The 23279-nt window shown below is 35.3% G+C and overlaps 1 protein-coding gene across 2 annotated transcripts in view; it reads left to right on the top strand.

Annotated features, from left to right (window-relative positions):
- Positions 1-5636: 5636 nt before the first annotated feature.
- nnt (nicotinamide nucleotide transhydrogenase) overlaps positions 5637-23279 on the top strand; it is a 64938-nt gene continuing 47295 nt past the window's right edge. The window contains exons 1-7 of one of the 2 annotated variants that reach the window (XM_073934421.1): positions 5637-6296; positions 8015-8196; positions 12583-12812; positions 13823-14040; positions 18844-18931; positions 19120-19208; positions 21952-22139. In XM_073934421.1, the coding sequence (XP_073790522.1) occupies positions 8058-8196; positions 12583-12812; positions 13823-14040; positions 18844-18931; positions 19120-19208; positions 21952-22139 (952 nt within the window). In that variant the 5' untranslated portion in view covers positions 5637-6296; positions 8015-8057. 2 annotated transcript variants of the gene reach the window in all.

Genomic DNA, 23279 nt, shown 5'->3' with positions numbered 1-23279 from the left:
AAGAGGAGGAGTTCAAACCAACCCCCCCCCAAACCCCCTTTGATATGACTTGACTGCAGTTGTGAACATCTTATGTTTTACCTCTTTCTTAGTGGTTAATAATTATGGCATGGCAGATTTTGACCATTTTAATATGTTTTTAATTACAAAAACACCAGCAAATTGAGAAAAGATCTTCATCAGTTTGACAGCACACGTGCTGCAAATCATCACAACGCAAACACATGCTGCATTTTCTTACAACACAACGCAAATGTTTTAAGGAGATCCTAAAATGTGACAGACTCGGCTATTTAGGTTATTTAGGCTAATAAATACTAAAGACACAGGGATTAGTATACTAAAATTAACAAACAAAAAAACTCAACTTGCAAAGATCACCTACAACTTCACTAAGCATTAGTCACGGCACAGCAGCGTCTGTCATGTTTTTGGGTCCACTTGAAACATTTCTGTTGTGTTCTGTTCTTTTAGTGTTGTGAGAAAATGCAGTGTGTTTTCGTAAATTTTTTCGGAAAATGTGTTTCATTAATTTGTTTGTGTTATGGGAAAATGCAGCGCATTTTTTCAAATGTGTAAGCATTGTGATGATTTGCAGCACATGTGCTGTAAAATGGATAAAATTGAAAGATCAAATTAAGATCTTTTCTTAATTTGATGGTGTTTTTTGTAATTGCATGTGTTTTCTTAAATTGCAGCACGTTAAGCTTTCTCAGCTACTGTATGATAGATGAGACGTCCCATGTTTGGGTCTACATAAAATTAAGTTTACATAAGTGATTTCATATACATAGAAAACATATTAAATACAGGCCAAGTTCTACGTTAATAAAAAGAATTGTGAAAAATGTAAAATATGGGTTATGTTCTGTTAAATGGAAGATTTTTTTCAACACATTTCTAAACATTTTAGTTTTCATAACTAATTTAAAAAACTGATTTCTTTTATCTGTGCCAGTACATAATATTTTACTAAATATTTTTTAAGATGCTACTATTTACTTTAAATTGCAACTTAAAGGCTTAACTAGATTCATAAGACTAGTTAAGGGGTGACGTGGTGGCGCAGTGGGTAGCATGATCACCTGACAGCAAGAAGGTTGCTAGTTCGAGCCTCGTCAGGGTCAGTTGGCATTTCTGTGTGGAGTTTGCATGTTCACCCCGTTTTGCGTGGGTTTTGTCCGGTTGCTCCAGTTTTCCCCAAAGGTCCAAAGACGTGATATAGGCAATTTGGGTAAGCTAAATTGTCTGTAGTGTATATGTGTGAATGAGTGTGTATGGATGTTTCCCAGGGATGGGTTGCAGCTAGAAAGGCATCCGCTGCGCATAACATGATGGATAAATTGAGGGTTCATTCCGCTGTGGCGACCCCAGATTAATAAAGGGACTAAGCTGAAAAAAAATGAATGAATGAATGAATGAGACTAGTTAAGGTCATTAGGTAAGTTATTGTATACTCTGTAGCCAACTGAAAAAAGAAAATTGCTTAAGGGGGCTAATAATCTTGACCCAAAAATTGTTTTAATTCCATAATTACATTTAATTTAATTCTGTTTTGTATTCCAGCCAAAATAAAACAAATAACTCAAAACAAATACACTTAATGACAAAGTAACATTGTGTCACCCATATTTAATTTTTTTTCACTTTTTTTCATTTAAGTATATAAATGAGACAACATACTTGCACTGTCCAAAATATCTGGCTATTTATTTTTCTTTATATTTGCTTTTCAAACTGCAATATGGGACCATGATTTCTGTTAATTTAGCAATTATGAATGAATGAACCACCAACTTATCCAAGATGTTTGTTATATGTTATTTTCAAAGCGGAAATTCACAGATGTTTATTTATATATATATTTATTTTTTGTACTGTGTTTACTGATCTGTACTTTATCAAAAAAATAATATGAAGAGTTCAGATGCAAAAAGTGCCATCTGAAAATTCCATAGAATTTTTTTTCTCAACCTCCTGTGTTTATGTTGAGTTATTTAACTTTAATGAACATGAGTAGGGCTTATCCTGTGCTGTAAAAGTGAAATAACAGCACCTACTCAGGAGTCTGATAAAATGCTCATTTAAGAAAAAAAAATTCAGATGGCATTTAGAGGGTTTTGCTTCTAAACTCTTCATATATTAATAATATATTACATGTTTTATATTTCAAAGTATTTAAAGTCTTGCTATATACTGACAAATATGTAAAAAAAAAAAAAACTCAAGCTGTATTGCACTTATTTATTCAGATGCTTTTTAATGCTTTCCATGCAATTTTGTTGTCTCACTCACTCTGCATCTGCCAAACAGACCTCAAAACTATGATGATTAATACCATCGCCTCAATAATTTGCTGTAAATATAGCCTAGCCTGCAGATCTATATTTGTTCTTTTGCCAGATCAAATAAACATGCATGAAACCTTTTATAGAGATGAAACTGCAAGCAAGTTGATACTTCTGATGCACTTATTTTTTATAGACTATGAATTGCAGGTCTAACACATTTAATGTTATCTACTATGAAGTGATAGAAAAGGCTAAAAGTGTAAAGCGTACATGTTTAGCTAGAAACTGTTAATAGTAAAGTTAATCACGTTCAGAAAGACTGCAAAATAGAACATTATGGGGTTCACATTAAAGTAAAGCATGGTAAATGTTCCTCCTTAAAACATTTACATTTTAAGAGCATCTAAACATGCATTGCAGCATATACTATATATTACAAAACAACAATAAAGCAAGAAAACATTGTTGTAATTCATGCAGTGGATTTAATTGGTCATAAGATAAAACTATTTTCCAGGTGTGAGAGGAATTGTGTGCTGAAAGTGGGTTGCTGAGGAGAGTTAATGGTTAACACACTACACACAGACATTCCACAAATGGATTTAGTTGAACAGAAACATATGAGAAACAAGGGGAAAACGTAAAACTGCACCATCCACCATACAGAAAGGCTGTGTTCAATGCAAAATGGGTTTTATAGTTTAGAAATTGTTAACAACAAAGTTACTTCTTGAATAGTGTCTGCAGTTTCATTTTAGGCTACTCGCCAACTCCGTTAATAACATTGAGTTCCATTGACTAACTAAACTAATTGGTCTGTAAAGGGGCTGTAGAATCCTAATTTCACAGTGGTGTTAATTGCAAAAATCAAGAACCTGTGATCTGTGCCTCCTTTCACAAGATTTTTTTTATTCTTTTTGATGTACAGTTTTTAGTGTTAAAGCGTTGCTCCTGTCTACTACCGCCATCTGCTGGACATTAGACTCTCTGTAGGTGTATACAACTCTTTTTACTGGGTAAAATTAAAACCTTCAAAACAATTATGTCTTTATGTCTGTTACTTGAAATACATGTTAACTATAAATATATTAAATATCTATAAAAATAAATATTGTGAATAAATTAGTAAATAAATCAACAGTCTCTAGTTTCCAAGGAAATTAACGTAAAACTAAATTAACTAAAAACAAGAATGAATCATAAATCAAAGAAGTCATTTTAATTCACTTTAAACTAATAATTAGAAAGAATTGATTGCTAATTTAATGTTAATGTGATCATTTGTAGCTGCAAAATTTTAGAAGATTATGCTTGATGATTAGTTTAATTTTTTTGTAGGACAACAATGCAAAATAAATTTATGATAATAGTAATAGCTATGACAGCTATGGCAAATATGGTTATGATAATTCCAATAAAGTGTATGCAAGTTTCATTCATTCATTTTCTTTCCGGCTGAGTGCCTGTATTAATCAGGGGTCACCACAGCACAATGAACCACCAACTTATCCAGCATATGTTTTACGCTGCGGATGCCATTGCAGCCGTAACCCAACACTGGGAAACACCCATACACTCTTGCATTCAAACACACTACGGCCAATTAATTTTTTTTATTCACCTATAGCGCATGTCTGTGGACTGTGGGAAAACCCGAGCACCCGGAGGAAACCCACACCGACACCGGAAGACCATGGAAACTCCACACAGAAATGCCAACTGACCCAGCTGAGGCTCGAACCAGCAACCTTCTTGCTGTGAGGCTATTGTGCTACCCACTGTGCCACTGTGATGCCTGTTTGCAAGTTTTATTTTTTTATTATTATAAATTTTTTATTATTTAGTTTTTATTACTTCATGAACGACATTTACAGAACAATGCCAGGGCTATACATAAAATATCTGAAAAGCATAAAGAGTTATATATAAGTACACATACTCAATGAGGAAAACAAAACAAAACAAAAAAATAATACAAATACTACAAATAACGCTAGGCCTTGCTAAACAAACACACAGTTTTAACAGATTTTTTTGTTTGTACTCTCCTTAATGGTACTGTAGCTATACAAATATCTAGTTCCTTATGTAACGTTACTGACTGCTGAATTTACAATACAGGATTACACTTACCGGCCACTTTATTGGGTACACCTTACTAGTACTGGGTTGGATCCCCTTTTGCCTTCAGAGCTGCCTTTGTGATTCAACAAGGTACTGGAAATATTCCTTTGAGATTTTGGTCCATATTTAAATGATTTGTCGGCTGCACATCTCCCGTTCCACCATATCACAAAGGTGCTCTATTGGATTGAGTCCGGTGACCGTGTAGGCCATTTGAGTACAGTGAACTCATTTTCATGTTTAGGAAACCGGTCTGAGATGATTCACGCTGCATGACACGCTGTTATGTTTTTCCAATCTTCCTGATTGTCTTGACCATGTCAACATGCCTAAATGCATTAAGTTGCTGCCCTATGATTGGCTGATTAGAAATCTGCGTTTGGCCTAATTAAGTGGCCAAATAAAGTGGATTTTAAATAAATTACCGAATTACCATATATTATCCATATCCTACAGAAAATAAAAATGTTTTTATCTTATAATATATTTTCTATATACTTAATAGGGCATCATAGTGGTGCAGTGGGTAGCAGCACAAAGGTCGATGGTTTGAGCCCCGGCTGGGTCAGTTGGCATTTCTGTGTGAAGTTTGCATGTTCTCCCTGTGTTTGCATGAGTTTCCTCTGGGTGCCGGTTTCCTCCACAAAGACGTGCTATAGGTGAATTGGGTAAGCTAAAGTGGCCTTAGTGTATGAGTCTGAATGGGAGTTTATGGGTGTTTCCCAGTGATGGGTTGCAGCTGGAAGGTCATCCGCTGCGTAAAACATATACTGGATAAGTTGGCGGTTCATTCCGCTGTGGCAACCCTGGTTTGGTATACAAAACCTTGGTATAAAAAAATTATACCAAGAATAGTCTTGTGCTGTAAACAAGTGCCAACTAGTTTCATTAAGTGAGGCTATGCTATTTTTTATGTTATCTATATGCTCATGTTTATATAGTTCAAATTGGTGTCTGTGCACTCTTGTGTGCAATTTTTGTATGTTTATAAGCACCTCCAAGCCCAATAGTGTGGTCGCGAATCACTGGAGTTGTTAATTTGGGGATCGCAGGCTGAGGCTGAAAAGCGTGGGGAACCCTTTTAACTATGCAGGTTATTAAATATCGTTAAGAATCGCCCCCTTAGCACATGACTGATTTACATATGTTGACTGACAGGCGAATGAAACCACTGAAACGGTGCCCGGCGGAGGTGAGTTCGAGTGTTTCCGGGTGACGGCTGTAAGCTGCGCGTCCCCGCATTCAAAGGTCGCTGATTGATGCTCTCTCTCGTCCCGGTGAGATTTTCACTTGTTCAATATCCATCTCCACCAACATTGTCAGTTGAAGGCAAAACAATGCATTCGTGCTAGCGTCGATTAGTTCTCGAAATGCAAGCGCAAACTGCAGTTGTGGCTTTCTGTGTAGCTATCATGCTAGCAAAAGAAAAGAAGGGGAAATGAGGCGCTAGTGCCCGCCTTCTGTAGAGCCGCGTTTCTCTTCCGAAAAAACAAACAAACTAGCGCATAACGGATGTTAATTATCACATATACAACTAATACTATTTTGAGCCGCATGATTCTATTGAAAATACGTTATAAATGTATGCAGATAACCCTTTGCCATTGAGCTACTTGAATGAATGACTTTTGCGTTGTCCAATAACAAACCGTTGGCACGAGGACAAGCGCCGTTAAACAACCGTTTCCTTTCATAGTGAATAATATTCATTTTTACTATCCGTGTGTTTAAATTATGAAAGTTAATGAAGGGTTGAGTAATCTTTGGGTCACATTTGATGCAGACTTGTCACTCGTTTGTTCCGTTGACGTGGTGCTGGAATTGGATTGTAGTTGGCACGATAATCCAATAGAGTCTGTCTGCACGCCTTTAATTAAATAGGTGCTTTGATTGTTTCCTACGCCTTCATGCAAAATCAAACTGCAGTGCTTTTATCTGTGGGTTGCTTGAGTGTCTATATATTAGGAAACGTAGCTAAATTTAGGCGTTTAATCACTGGTGTGTTAGTGAAAACTGTTCATGTGCACCATGCTTAAGGTGTGCTTTAACTTTTATTAACACAAATCTGGCATTTATTGTGTTGCAGAATCAGTAGATTTGATGATGATAATGATAATTATTAATAATTATGCTGTTTACATCAAATTAAAAGAACAATTTTAATATAAACTTACTTAATTGCAATAAAAATACATATTTGTATGAAGAAATGTAGTATAATTAGTACAATTTAGCCAATCATGCTAAATTGTCTTATATTTTAAGTAATTAAATGGAATAACTGATAAGCACACAATGATTAGATTGCCAAAGTATAAAGATTAAAACATTTAATTTAATATTACATCAGATTATTTTTTCCTAAATCTGTTTAGTATCTATTGTCAAGCTAACATTTTACTGAGTGTCCTCTGCAAATTGTAATGTATAAAAAGATCTTATCTTAGTCATTAATCTTAAATTAAAATAATATCATGATGCCTGCAAATTTTAGTGATAAAAAAGAATTTTAATAATTAACAATTTATTGCATTGTTTTTACAGTTGTTTTAAGTGAAAACTAAAAACATTTAAGATTCATTCTGTATTTGCTTAGTAAGATGCTTTTTTTCATTATTAATATTGTGTATTCTGGCTCAGACAGTATTTATGGTGTTAAAGACCATAAATGACCTGTAGGTCTTCCAATCTGTAAACTGCTACTGTGTAACCTGCTCTGGCCCGCTGAGAAAAAAACCCTTATCACCTTCATATCAGAAAGTCTGTAGCTGAACAAATACACTTCACCACACTTTTCAGAGTTGGCCTCAGCTCGACCTTGACTGTTTCACCCCGAGGATTAATTGATCTGTTTTGTGTCTCTACAAATAGACTGCAAAGAGCCATATGTTCTTTAGATACTGGAGAAAATAAGTGCAAATGTATTTATTTCCATTGTATTTTTACTACTGTACAATATACAAACCGCATAAAAGTTTGATTTGGTCAAAAATATTGTAAAACATTGGAATATATTGGAAAAACAAATAATAAATGTATACATCTATAATAAAAGACTTGTTTTTAAGCTGCTTTTCAAAATGATGCTTTTTAATAAAAGCCACAGTATTATAAAAATGGTACAATAAACCTTTTGAATCTAGTTTTAAAATGTGATTTAATGAATTTAAACGAGCACATTTTCATCATCATTACTTAAGTATTCACATGATCCTTCAGAAATCATTCTAATGTGAGCAAAAACATTTCTGATTATCATTTTTGAAAACTGTATGTACTAAATGATTATTTATTGAACAAAATCAGAATCTTTTGTAACATTATAACTATCTTTACTATTACTTGCATGTGCATTGCTTAGTAAACTTTTTTAATATGACTTTTTTATATTAAGCAAAGTGTTCTTGATCTGGAATTGTTTTAAGCAATGTCACAATTCATAATGTTAGTAAGGCCCTCAACCACTCAGTCACCCACTTGTGCGAACTAAGAGCATACTATAAGTGTGTCACCTTGGAGGTGGCTAAACAGCTGAGCTCCAGAGTGAAGCATTATGGGATAGGTCAGCCAGCTCACTCTTTTCTCTCTTTCACATGTAGGAGGAGGGCCGTTCCGACTGCACAGCTCCTCCTTGTGTCTCTGATGGCGAGTCTTCTGCGTGTGGTGGCCAGCAGCTGTTCCAGCCCCCTGTTCTCTGGGCTACAATGTGCCCGGACGGTGAAGAAACCTTGTGTGCGCTTCTTTAGGACACATCAAGCCCTCAACCGCCTCACTAGTCCAGGTAACAGTGCTGGAATATTGAACATGATCTAATTTGGATGATTGATGTTTGTAATCGTGTGACTAGTGATTGAGTGTTTGTGTTCCTTAAGTTTAAATCACACTAAACGGAAAGAGCTTGAGTATGGTACACTTATGCTTATGGGTAAACGTTGCTTGTTTTGCCTAAGCATATTTCATTTTAAAGTATGTCAGAAGCAAATAAGACATACATAAATGTTGTCCTATTATTATTATGCTAATGTTTCCATGTGGTGACCATCAAGGTCACTTTGTCCCTCTTCTGCTTGTTCAGTCGCGTGATTGGACTGTCTGAGGATATGAATGAGTGTGCTGTTAGTGACCTGTGTCGCGTTCTGGCTGCTTGGATACAGTGTGTGTTGGAGGCCGGTGTTAACGGCAGGCATTTTTTTTTGAGACGGGGGCAGTATGGTAATGACAGGGGGAACGGGTTATTTCTGCACAGTGTCAGCTGAGGAGCCAGGAACGTGTCTGTGATTGAGCGCTGGGAAATGAAACATGTCTATGGTCACTTTCAGCTTTGTGGTTGTAGAACGTTTTTGGGACTCAGATGTTGTTTCCATTTCCAGACTTTATTTACAATCTGGATTGTTGTCTTGAAGTTAAATTAACCACCATTTGAGTTTATGGTCAGTATAATGTTTCTTAGTCATAAAACTACTGTTATGGTAATATAAATTATATAATTTGAATTTGTGATTTGTATTTATTTTTTTAATTAATTTTTTGAAGAAGTTTTAAAATGACTTTGGCAGCCATTTCTATAGTGTCACATCACTCAAACTGTTTTTGTTATTGTCGTTATTGCTCAGAAAACACATCTTGTTAATGATAAATATTTTTTAAAACCAATATTTTTTCACAATCAACACAAAATTCAGCACAATAGAACTTTTTATCATAAATGTAGAATGTGTCCTGTGTAATTTTGATTACTCGGTCAAAAGTAATGACTACCATATGTTTTGTATGCCATTAAAATGCCTTACAGTGTAGTAATTTATATACCAAAAATTCATTTTAGATATATTTATTGTTAGTCATTTGGTTCATATTAACATGCGCTATTTAGGGATCATAGTGCAGCCTCATTTTTGCATGTAAAATGTCTATTGCACTGAATGACAATGATTTCTCATGATTGTTTTTAAAGCTTTCTATATAGCAAGGGTGCCCTAAATTTTTTTTATGAATGGCCAAAAAAGTGAAATATGCCAAACTTTTACATTAAAGTTGGCTTTGTAATTTGCTAATTTATTAAGATTTAAAAGTAAATGGAAATACTTACAAATGCTTAAATTGTAATAATAATAAAATCTATCTATCCATCCATCCATCAAATATTTTACGTTCTATAATGACCTCTTCATTGATTTGCTTGTCGATGTATTGTGCATTGTCCTCTACCTTCGAGTGACAGTATTTACATTTTAAAAAATCTGATTAATATACAACATTTAATTCCAGTTTGTTTTTTTGTAGCTCAACAATGAAAGAAACAAACGTTCATGACAATATCTGTTACAGACATTTGCCCCAACCTTCACCCTCAGATAGGATGGCGGGACAAATCAAAGGTTACCATGGGCCAACTTTGGCCTGTGGGCCCTAGTTCGGACATCTCTGCTAAATAGCCTACATAAAAAATACACTTGATCCCTTTACTGTCACTTTTTAAATTAAAGCATTAAAAAAAAATTTAATAAATGCTGACCTCAAATGTTTAAACAGCAGTGTATAATTATGTACAGTTGTAAAGCTTTATGCTAGTTGGTCAGGTTTGATGTGGGCGTTATGCTCATGTTACAAAATATTCACCTGGTCTCAAATGCAAAAGGTCATTGTCATTTTATATGTCAGAAAGCAGAGCTGCTTTAAGTTCTCCTGTAAAGTTTTTGTTTGAATTACATTATTAACTGTGTTAATAGTTGTCTTTTATTAAAACAATAATTCAAATGCGTAACAAATGATGCAAATAATTGCAAACTAGAAATGCAAGCTGCAAAAGAATGTTGTAAAAATCACCAATTTAATGTTGTTATTTTTAGCAGTAAATGCCACTTAGTTTGTGGTTTGGATTCCAATGCAATGTCCTTCATGCATTTCTCAAACAGTTAAAGGGATAGTTCACTCAAAAATGAAAATTGTCATCATTTAGTCTGCCTCCACTTGTATCAAATCTGTTGTATTTTGAGTTTCATCATATGTATATCAGTGTTTACCGTTTTCCAAAAGTTTTCAAAATATCTTCTAAAGCTTTGTAATCAATTGAGGATGAGTAAATGTTTATCTATGTTGCTTTATCTCTTTAAAGAGACCCAATATTTTTGGAGTTGCTGTGCTGTCTGAGGCCCAGTTCCACCACCTCTGGGCAGCTCAAGTGTGTGATTCACGTGAGCTCATGTTGTTATCTATAGATCTGTTGTGGAATTTTCCACAAGTGACCTCCTGCTGCCAGCAGAAGGACATGATTTGGATGATTTCATGATACATATTCAGCCTGTCTAGACCACATGTTGTTTGCACATCTTTTGCAGACCAGAACATATAAACTAATAATAAAACTGTGCATAAAAATTCACTACGATTGACTTCATTACACACGCCAAACACCAGCCATGCTCTGTTAACAGCTTGACTTCTTTTGTTTTTATATTGAAAAATAAAAGTGCAGAATTGGAGTTTCTGCGAAGTCACACGGTCTTTCTTACTGTAAAAATGCACACAGCTGTAAAAGCACAAGCACAGAAGTCATAGAGACTTTGTGGGACCTTAGGTTCATTCCAAAGGTCTTGACGGTACTTTAAATTCCCTTTTATAAGCTGCTGGATTAGATTTACTTGTGGATCGTATATAGGACTTATCTTTATTGCACAGCTTTTCTCTTTGACTTCAGAATGGAGAGTTAAAATTGGTCTTGAGTCTGATGTTAGCAGTAAGAGTAATGTGAGATTAAAAGTGTTCACACTTGACTCTTTTTTTGACTCATTTCATGTAGGTTACAAAAATAGTTTGCAAATAGTTTTGCATTTTGATTTGCCTTAATAATACAATCCTTTAATTTAAAACTGCATGGTGTGTGTTGACTTGTTATCTTTGACTAATATTTAAATAAGTTTGATTATCTGAAACACTAAAGTATGACAAACATGCAAAATAAGAATAGAAATCAGCAAGGGGGCAAACACTTTTTCACACCACTGTGTGTGTGTGTATATATATATATTTATATATATATATATATATATATATATATATATATATATATATATATATGGTTCACTCGAAAGTTGTCATTATTTACTCTGCCTCAACTTGTATCGAATCTGTTTGAGATCTTTTTTTTCTGTTGAACAAAAAGAAGGTATTTTGAGGAATGTTGGAACTTGCGTTGTATTTCGTATTCCTAATATAGTTGTCAATGGGCAAAATATCATATTTTGTTATATTCTCTCTATGTATATCAACTGTAAAATTTCCAGACTGAAAAATTAATTTGAAAGTTATAGATTGTTTTAATGAGGATTAGCACCTCTGAGTCCGAGGCCATGGTGCTCCACCGTAAAAAGGTGGTTTGCCATCTCTAGGATGGAGGAAAGTCCTTACCCCATGTGGAGGAGTTTAAGTATCTCGGGGTTTTGTTCATGAGTGAGGGAAGGATGGAACTTGAGATTGACTGGCGGATTGGTGCAGCAGTAATGCCGTCGATGTATTGGTCCGTTGTGGTAAAGAAGGAGCTGAGCCAAAAGGCAAAGCTCTCGATTTACCGGTCAATCTACGTTCCTACTCTCACCTATGGTTATGAGCTTTGGGTCATGACTGAAAGGTCGAGATCTCAGATACAAGTGGCCGAAATTAGTTTCCTTCGAAGGATGGCAGGGTGCACTCTTATGGATAGGGTGAGGAGGTCTGACACCCGGGAGGAGCTTGGAGTAGAGCTGCTGCTCCTCCACATCGAGAGAAGTCAGCTGAGGTGGCTCAGGCATCTGTTTCGGATGCCTCCTGGACGCCTACCTAGGGAGGTGTTCCAGGCATGTCCCACCGGGAGGAGGCCTCAGGGAAGACCCAGTACACGCTAGAGGGATCATGTCTCTCGGCTGGCCTGGGAACGCCTCGGGATCCCCCCTGAGGAGCTGGAGGAAGTGTCTGGGGAGGGGAAAGTCTGGGGTTCTCTCCTAAAACTGCTGCCCCCGCGACCCAGCCCCAAAAAAGCAGCAGAAAATGAATGAATGAATGAAAGGATGAAATTATTTTAATAGATTTTCTTGTACTACTAGTGCAGAACTTGCTTTTGATCTTTTGCATTTACCATGCATATTGGAAACCTCTTTATCCAGACTGAGTTGATTCTGTTAATTTTCTTCAGGCATTCCTTACAAACAGCTGACCGTCGGCGTTCCTAAGGAAATCTTTCAGAATGAGCGTCGAGTGGCCATCTCTCCTGCCGGAGTGGAAGCTCTCATCAAGCAGGGCTTTAATGTGGTGGTGGAGTCCGGCGCGGGAGAATCTGCCAAGTTCTCTGATGACATGTACACAAAAGCAGGAGCCACCATCAGGGACGTCAAGGATGTCTTCTCATCTGATGTTCTCCTTAAGGTACTGTTTGATCTACTAATCTTTACTTCACCTAATTGAGCCTCAAACATGAGTCACTATGTTTACATTGACAACTATATTCTAAAATTAGCATGATTAGGACAATACTCTGATTAAGAAATTACCATGTAAACTAAAATCTTTGATTGCGTTAATCTGGCTAAGGCCGTATACACCTAGCATGATTACTATAAAGATAATAATAATTTCATTGTTCTAAAACTCATTCTGAATGTAAAGCAACAGCAGAGTTCAGACCACAGCTGTAAGATGTGGAGAAACAATATCATTGGGATATGAAAAATACATTGACAGCCAGTCAGATTCCATTAAAATCTAAAGGGCCCATGCAATTTAAAGTTGAAAGAAGCACACTGCTTGATGCTAAGCTCTTTTTTCAAATATTATTTAAAGATAATGTTGATCTTGAAAACAATTGGTTGTCGCACGGGAGGAAATTATAAAAATGTACATGCAAGCTAGCCAAGCATATAAAGCATAGCTTGCCAAGTATAAAAACAAAAGTACCTCAGGTATCCAGTATTGTTTGAGCACCTTTGTGTCACCTCTTTTGAAAACGCTGGGGGGAAATATTAGTATTTATTTTTTATTTTTTTGGATTGCTAAATTATCTGTTTGATTAGTTTACACAAGCTACACTAAGGATCTGCTGGTTACAAATAAACACAATTATAGTTATTGTGATATTTAGTTATCCTAAATAACGTCCTTGGTGTGAATGCCTCTATACTTGAAGGAAACTCATCAAATTATGGGTATTCCTGTTGTAGTATTAATATGTAGAGATGTAATCTTTAATAATACTTTTATCATAGTTTTGGACTTTTGACTAGATTTTGTCTCAGGATGAACATAAACATGAAAGAAAAATTCTAAAAGCAGTTCATGTAAATGGCTTAATCATAATCTTGTTTGCTTTCAAATAATAAACTAGATTACTTGGTTTCATGTAAATGTACCCACTGATTCTCTCCTTCCGTGTGCCACAGGTTCGTGCTCCCATGTTGAACCCCACTCTAGGAGTTCATGAGGCCAGCCTGATGAGTGAAGGAGCCACGCTTGTCAGTTTCATCTATCCTGCTCAGAACCCTGAGCTGATGGACACGTTGTCTCAGCGCAAAGCCACTGTCCTGGCCATGGACCAGGTGCCGCGTGTTACTATTGCTCAGGGTTATGATGCCCTCAGCTCCATGGCCAACATTGCTGGGTAAGTCCTCTGACAATGGTACAAGAATAAAATGCAGTTGACTTTTTATTGTATTTTTTTAAATAATAGAAAGTATTTTCTGTGTTTTGTAAGTTTTTGAAAGGTAAGGTATTGTTGTTGCTATTATTACAAAAAAAATCTATAATGTTGTTTTGTAGTAATTCTAATAATAAAAATAACAAAATAATTTGCATTTATTTTTTAAAGACAGGTCACTACTGGCAAAAATGTTTCTTTTTTTCATGCATGGGCCAGTTTTGTAATTTTAGACTCAAATTCAATGTTACATGCCACCTTTCAAACTAGTGGAAAGAAACATCCAAAATAGAGATTTTTCTGATTACATTTTAAAAATAGCACAAGTAGGACTGTCATGATATCTATTTTTGTAGTACGATATATAGCACAAAATCAATTGCGATAAATGATATTATTGTCATTTTAAGATTTTGACACTATGGCCCAATCCCGGTTCTCTTTAGCTTAAAGGCGTAGGGTCAAGGGAAGGGCTAGATACCCCTTGAAACTTTTCAGGACCACACTCGAAACCAAGGGGTATTAAAATTTCCCAGAATACACCATCTACAATGGCAGCATGGCTACAGACTAAAGTCAGGAGATACACAAATTAGTATTTTTTTGTCATTATTATGAATTTTTTACCACTAACAAATATATGTTTTAATACATTCATAACAGCGTTCATGTTTTATTGTCATGCTTTTTAAAAATAGCTTAAAAAAAGTAAATTTCTCTATCTGTAATCCATTATAACACCTGTATAATACCTGTCTTACAAAATTCTGTCTCTCGGTGACACTTGAATACCCTGTCAGAAAAGTCTAGTGGCTGGTAATGAGTTTTCTACAGTGTCTGCTATGATGTTAATGTTGTTTTCGTGTGTTTACATAGATGAATATGGCCACAATGTAAATGCACAGTACAGTTACGATCTTATTTCCACATTATATCATTATGATAACATATTTGCCTTCAGTGATTTTCTGAAGATAAATACCAGAAAAGAATGCAACTTGAATTACTACAGCAGCTGTTATTTGTCTATCTCATATGAAGCAAGAGATCACGATGACATATAATGACGTGTGCAGGGGTCCGTTCTTCGTACCTCACTTAAATGATCTAAGATTATTTGGCAGATCCTGGATCTTTTAATCTTGATAACTGATCTCTCGCTAATTTGGTTCTTCAAACGGGTTCGCGAATCAGATTAGAATGTCTGGATAAACTGATCTGAGATCGCTGCGTGTGTTGTGAAGGACAGATCTATCGATCCTCGAAATCATGATCAGCAATGCAACGATTGGCTGACGGCACAGCAGCGTAATGACATCATCTGATTAATATTCAATTATCCATGTGAGTAAAATTTCATCAAATTAGCAGTAAACGGCTTGTTAAATATGACACGCAATCAGTGGCGTAGCGCAAAATGCGGAGGCCCCCCTGCAGGGATCGCTGACGGGGCCCCCTGATGAAGGGGGTGGGGGATTAGTCATACGTCAATTTGCATATCACTGACGTCATCACGTTATACCGTTTCTGTTTGTTTAACAGCCTATGGTTAATAAAGGGGTATTTATAATTGCACTACACTTTATATAAGCATGTTTATTTAACTAAATGTATTGCTGTTTGAATACAGTATGTCAGTATAGATGTGTAGTGAATGTGCAGTAATCTCTCATATGTAATAAACTCAGAACAAGTTCAGAAACTGTCACTAAAGTATCTGTGATTGTAAACAAGAAAAGAATAAACGGTCCAATTAAATTGTTAAAATAAAGAAGTACATCGGTTTGACTGTACAAGGGAAATACCTTCACACTGCCTGTGCTAAATCATTTGTCGTCGGTACGCAGAGGGGTGATCTGCTCTCGGGCTGCAGGTGGGAGAGGCTGCTGTAGAGGACTGACTGGGCCGCCTGTCAGTGCTGTGAGGCGGGGGAGGGGCCGGCGGCATCACACGCAACTCGTTTAGAAGAGTAGGGACGGTACAGTATGGAGAAATGACAGTCTAAAAAATCTCCAATAACACACAAAAAAGTCGCTAGATTTGTCGCTAAATCTAGTGACAAAGTCGCTAAGTTTGCAACATTGGCGGCAAGCAATCAGAATGAAGTAGTCCACCGCTTGAGAGGTGTTCAGAGAACACAGACCTGTGAACTTTGGTTCCGACCACAGTTGTTCCCAAGAGTTTGATTATTGCGGTTGCCGGTGGATTTTTAATTATTGAAAATCGCGACGACGCGGGGCCCCCTAATCACGCGGGGCCCCCCCGCGGTGCGTGCCCTGCGGGCCCATCCGCTACGCCACTGAACGCAATAACCTTCCACATTTGTTGTGAGCTGCAGGCTTTCCACTTTCATGTGTCAAGAGTACTCATCATGTATTTCAATGCATATCAGTGTATTTAGTTCCACATTTAGAAAAGATTTTCTTTATTATAGTAGCCGTTTTTTTAATCGATGTAAAGAATAACTGTTTTTTTGCAAAAGCGTTTTTATATTGGTAAAGGCGTCTGCAACTTTTGTGAAGCATCAAATCACCGGTATAACTATCAAAACATGTTAATGACTGCTGAAATGTATTATTGCTTTAAAAAAGTCACATATTGTGCATTTCTATTATACACAATTTGTAAGCGATCTAAAAAGTTCATATCAATAAGTTTTCTCTTTGCACCACCAGGTGGCAATCTTTGTACTTTCATTTCGAGGGTGCAGATTGCATACATTTTATTAATATGTATAACTTAATTTATTTTATTAATGACTATAACTTTATATATATATATAGTTAAAAAATATGTACCATTTTCCCAAGTGTATATAACTACTACTGTAAGAAAATATCAAAATTCGGAACATACTTTCTGTATTATCTTTGCTTGAACTAAGCCGATCTAATCCTGTTTACATGAATTGAACCTGCTCCCGATCAGGTTTGACCTAGCAGAACTGTTGCTATGACAACAACTCTCAGATCAGCTTTTAAGAACGAAACGATCCTGGATCGTGTCAAATCGTCAATATCCAAATCCAGCTAACTGAGTAATCCACGTACGAAGAACAGACCCCAGGTGTTGTAATGGTGTCCCAATTCTTAAATGTAAATTTTGAAGGCCTTCCCCTTAAAACTCTGTTTTAAGGGCCAAGGGGTAGGGGTACAAAAATACAATTGGGATTAAGCCCATAATAGGATCAAACTTTTTGTTTTTCAAAAAACACATTTTATTCTTAAAAATATTCTAATTCTAGTCATTTTAATAATTAGACACTAGGGTTATGCCGATAGATGATAGTATCGTGTATCGACGATGGGCAAAGATATCGCCAAAAGCTGAAACCTATGATGATTTTAAAGACATTTTTTTACTTGTTTTGCATTAATGTATAAATGTTTTAATTGCATTATTGAATAAAATGAATAGTATTATTTAACATCAGCATCAATAATAAATTAACTACAAATAATATGACAGCTTTAGCTGTTCACATCACCTGACTGACACTTTCAGACAAAAATGAATGATTTCGATTGCTCTCTTGCGCTCTCTCTCCGCCTCAGCATCAGCAGTTCAAGCGCGAGCTGCATGTGAGGGCACAGCCACATCGCAGAGCAAATTAGTTTGCAACTTCGTTGCATAAAAATAATAGGCTAAATGACAAAACTGGATTTAATTAACAAACAAGTTAAATAAAATGATTTGTAAAAATGAAACAACCAAAGAAGAAAATGAAAGAACTCATTTCGCTTGAAACCAGCTCAAATGTTCTGGAATGAGACGTGTTGCGATCGTTGATCATTTAAGACTCCTTTATAACAGCACTCCCACATGATTCTCTATTGTTTCACAAAAAGCTGTCTTTTATATGCGTTATTAATAGCCTATTTAAGTTTTAAGAGGACCTATAGCCTATTTTTTCAGTGCATGCATTGACTGCTCTTTCAAATTCACATATACAGTACATACTTGTCTTATTTGTGTTTAATTCGATAGAATGATAAACATGGACATGCACATTTTTTAGAAAATAACATAGACACTGGAATCAGAATGTGAAAACATAAATCCTAAACCAATAAATAATAATAATAAATGTTAACGAAAATGTCCAAGATAAAAAGAGCTTGAGAAAAATGTAACATCTATTTTCATTCGTCAGGCCCCCATATGAAAATATACTATAGTAGTTTATAGTTAATACTATAGTGTTTTTTAAACCAGACAGCTCCATTAGAGATAGGAATGTTGTGTAATCTGCTAAAATGTGATTAGATTGGGTTCTTATGTATGGACGATATATATATTGCATCAACAAAAATGATTGAGACATGTTCACCTGTTGTGCAATAAGTCCATATATTGATTATTGACAGGCTTAGATACAAGCAGATGCTGCTTTTCTCATACATTAAACCAAAAATCTTAAGTTCAGTCACACTTGCAGCAATCTTTCCAGTCTGATCAATATTCTAAAGGTTTTGTTCATTTAGGAGCTTTATGCAACATTTTATTTTAAAGTCATGATCCTTTTTTGACATCTGACAGCATTTACCTATTTATGGAGGAATTACATATATATAAATATATAAATGAATAAATTTGACTATTCTAAATGGATGCAGTTGAACTTTACAGGTCAGTCGGCTGTGGCCAGCTTACCAAAGTCTTAAATGTCATTATTGTAAATAAAATAATATTTGTGGCAAGTGCAACATGTCTTGATTTCTGCCACAGCAGCAGCAGCAACTGATGCACATCTGTTTTTGTTGGCAGCTATAAAGCCGTGGTCCTGGCAGCTAACAACTTTGGCCGCTTCTTCACTGGTCAGATCACAGCCGCAGGGAAGGTTCCTCCTGCTAAGGTATTCGCTGGCAGAACGCGCACACATGCCCTGACTGTTTGCTTTTCAATTTATTTGATTCATTGCCGTACACTTGTCCCATTAGATCTTGGATGAAGATATAAGCACTGTTCATATTTTCCTTAGAAATTAGATTTTTCTGTTGATTTCAGAGGTAGAATTTTTAAAAACGCTGTTCCTATTGGCAGGTGTTGATCATTGGAGGTGGAGTGGCTGGATTGGCTGCTGCTGGATCTGCCCGCGCTATGGGTGCCATTGTCAGAGGATTTGATACCAGGTAAAAAGTAGTTTAAACTACAATTTAATGGGTAGATTTGCTGCTGGTGTATTTCCCCCTAAGTAAAGAACTTTTATTTAATTCCACATGCATTTAATTGACCAAGTTACTGTAAAAAAAAAACATTTTGTTACTAGTAGGGGTGTGATGGGATCTCTAATTGCATAATCAATCTCCGTAATCAAACTATTACCGCCATGTAGAACATTTTAAAGCATTTTGTGGCAGGATAGTCTATATAAACAGCTGTTTGACACTATTCTCTGCACCTGACGGGTCAGTAAAGCACCACAGACATGCACATCTCCTCCGAGTACACACACACACATTGTCATTTTTGCCATCTGGAACAGAAGTTTTCTTTTCATTCAGCGTGTGGTATCAAATTCCATTAAAACAGCTCTCCCCTATCAGTCGATACTCGCATCCAGTAGCTCAGAGTTTGTCTAGTGAGTAGAGTTTATCGCAAAATATTTTGCAGTGTTTACATGTTCTTTACGGCCCAATTCATTAAAATAGAAGTAAAATAACCTTCATTACAATTTTATATAAAAAAGCACCTAAATTGTTTAGTATTTTGTATTTTTTTTAGCTTGTTGTTATTATTATTAATTTATTTTTTCCAGTTGAATAAAAATCTATTTTCCATTCATATATTTTGCTAATTTAAAATGATATAAAAACAAAATTTTCCATTTAAATTCCATTTAAATTTAAATAAATGTTTAGCAGTGTTTGCATGTCCTTTACAGCATGGAGTTCATTAAAATAGAAGTAAAATAACATTAATTGCAAGTTGATTAAAAAAAAGCACCTCAACAGTTTTGCATTTATTTTTTTTCTTCGATTGAATAATAGACTTTTCTTTCATATATTTCATCGAGAATCCCCCAAAGATAGTACAGAAATCTTGTTTCGTCTTGTTCTCGTGGACCCGATCTCATGTCTCATCTTGTCACACCTGTAGTTATTGTACTAGTGCTGTTAAGCAAATAAATAATCTAGTTGGTTTACTGGTAAATTCAAATGAATGGTACGTTAAATAAAAAATGAAAAAATTAATTTCATTCACAGTACACAGTACCCTCAATATTTAAATCCATTATTGAGAAAATTACAATGAGATGAGCATCAAAAACATCACATGTTCTTTTTTCAACATAACATTTATTACACATGATTACATTTTTATATTTATTTTTTATTCAGTTATGGTCAAATGTAACCGAGTTCTTTGTTTTGTGAAACTTGAGTGAACTATTACTTTTTTATTTTATTAATATTACTCTATTTATGAAACTAAAACTGCCAATAAGTGTCAGTCTTACAATAAATATCTTACAATTTTAGTGGCCTAAATTAGCATTTTGTACTGTTTGTCTTCAGTCAATGGGTGTTTTAAATGAGTGTGTGACACTTTTTCACAAATAACTTATGAATGTGTTAACCTCTCTAGAATGTGTTTCTTGTGTGGCAAAATCAACAGAGTAATAATAATAATAATAATAATAATAATAATAATAATGGATGATTAAAAAATTCAGCTTTATAGTAATTAAATAATTTGTAAAATGCATTAAACTAGACATTTATTTTAAGTTAAGTTGAATTTAAAAAATGCAAGTTCAGTATTGGAAAGCATAAAAGACTTTCAATTTATTTCTTACTTCAGATATAGAAACGCTGGGTTTATTTAAATCGTATACCTTTTGTCATATTTAGATGTTTCAGAAACGTTCCTTTCAGGGCTCTAGAGTACAACCAAATTTCTCAATGGTGTAACCAAAGAAAATCTGAGATCACACCAGTGCGACCAGCCATCTGAGGGCAAAAAATTAATAAATCAAAAATGTCTCTGTGACTGTGGTTCAACAGACATTTGTTAGATTCATGTCAAGGTTTAAGCCGATCAGAGAAAGTAAAGTGCGGCAGTAAGTTAACTTTACATCATTTACAAGTCAATATTGCCTGTATATATGTTGATTTACGGGGGATAAAGTGTTATGTGTGATGCGGTCAAATTTTTGTCCACCTAACCTTTGTCCTGGTGCACCGAAGAAAGTCAGGCAACCAGTGCAAAAAGTTAGCCTATAGCCCTGCCTTTTGTGATTGTAACGCAGTACAGGTATTTTGTTCAAAATGCATTGAATATGGCATGAGGTGTATCAATTTCATCAGTTTCTGGTGGTAGGGGGTGCTTTATCCACAGATCCATGTTGCTTCTTCATCTGCCAACTTTTAATGCTATTTTTTTCCTTCCAGTGTGCTACTTTTTTGACCCGGATGATTTCTGCTTGCATCAAAACTTTCAGGGTGTTTTGTTTTTTCCTCTCCGCTTTTAACCTACCAGCACATCTGTTATTTCCCTTTTTTGTCAGTATTTATAAATGAGTATTGAGTCATTGTTCTGCTTAACTTTGGATTCACAATGTTTGTTTAATCTGCAAGTTTTTTTCAATGATTTCCCAAAAACAAAACCATAAAAAGATCTTGCGCAAGAAAAAAAACTGCTAATCTTGCCAAATTGTATAAAATATGTAGTTTAAAAAGCTGTATTTTACTAAAATAGTAAAAGTCGAGTTTACAGTGTTTATTCAGAATGTTTATAGAGTGTTTATACATATTTTCACTTTTTTTTAACCATGATTCACCGATTCCTGAAAGCCACATGAGCCTGAGTTTTAGCAAATGTCCTCTTGATGGCAGTGTTGTGTTGGTCACAGAGTCTATCTTCTTATTTCAGAGCGGCTGCACTGGAGCAGTTTAAGTCCCTGGGCGCTGAACCTCTTGAGGTGGATATTAAGGAGTCAGGAGAAGGTCAGGGTGGTTACGCTAAGGAGATGTCCAAGGAGTTCATCGAGGCAGAGATGAAGCTGTTTGCCAAGCAGTGTTTGGATGTTGACATCATTATCACTACCGCGCTCATCCCCGGTACGCACACCTGCACTTTTCACTCCCTTTCCGTCTAGCATTTCTGCAGTTTTTCCATCACTTGCCCTTTGCAGTGTGCTGGGGCTTGCAGATATTAAGTGATGTGCTGTTTGCTTATGCTCTTATTTTTCCATCGTTTGACTTTTAAAGGATTAACACACCCAGGAGTTGACGTTTTACTCTTTACTCAGGCTTATGTTTTAAAAAAAACACATGCTAATATTTTTCTGTAAAACACACAAATTCATTGTATATTTTTCTAAGATTTTTTTTTTTTGATGCGCAGAAGGTCTAAAATACTATCAAATGCTTATGAAGTCTTAGAGTTTTATGAAGCTGTAAAAGACTGTTTTTAAAAAGTCATCATTTATGTATTCCTTTCAGTGAAGGTAAGTGTTGTAATTGTAAAAAAGGAGTTATTTTGTAAGTCAAACATATTTACAATATCGTAATTACTAGATATGCACTGTAATAAAAAATCTGGTATGAAGCCAAAAATGCTGGATGCTCTTGACAAAAAAAAAATTAAAAATGCTTTATATTATTTAAGAAAATATTAAATAATAATTATTACAAAGTGTTTTGTTAGAATTTTTAAATTTAACTTTTTAAATTTAGACTTTTAAATTAAAATTTAACTTAAATTATACTAACATTTTAAAAAATACAAGCCAATAAATTAACCTTGTTTTATTGACAGTAACACGTGTAATTTTAAGTATGGGATAACATTACTGTTAGTTTTCAGGAAACATATTGATACTATGCCAGTAGATGTGCTGCTGTAATTGCTGCAAAAGGTAAACATACCTAATATTACAGTTCTGTTGTTTTATCAGCATTGCTATAACAGCATAATAGCACCTTTGCAAACAGCAAGATCAATTACACTACATAGAAATATCCTGCTGGTGCATTATTTAAGATGACTTGGAGGAAATGCATAGATATATGTGCAGGTACATGAGAAGAATATCAAGCTATTGTGAATGTAGACTGCGGTAAGCACAAACTGGTTGCAGGTGCGTTGTGCTGCTCTTGTACTTTGGTCGTCACAGCAACAAACTTTGCTGGAAACTGTCGGGCAGTTTGCGCTCATATTTCCACCCATTTGTATCTAATGGTGACAGAGTGGTACAG

The sequence above is a fragment of the Danio rerio genome, chromosome 21 (assembly GCF_049306965.1).
Source record: "Danio rerio strain Tuebingen ecotype United States chromosome 21, GRCz12tu, whole genome shotgun sequence".
Classification (NCBI taxonomy): domain Eukaryota; kingdom Metazoa; phylum Chordata; class Actinopteri; order Cypriniformes; family Danionidae; genus Danio; species Danio rerio.
This window is presented reverse-complemented; position numbering and strand designations above follow the sequence as displayed.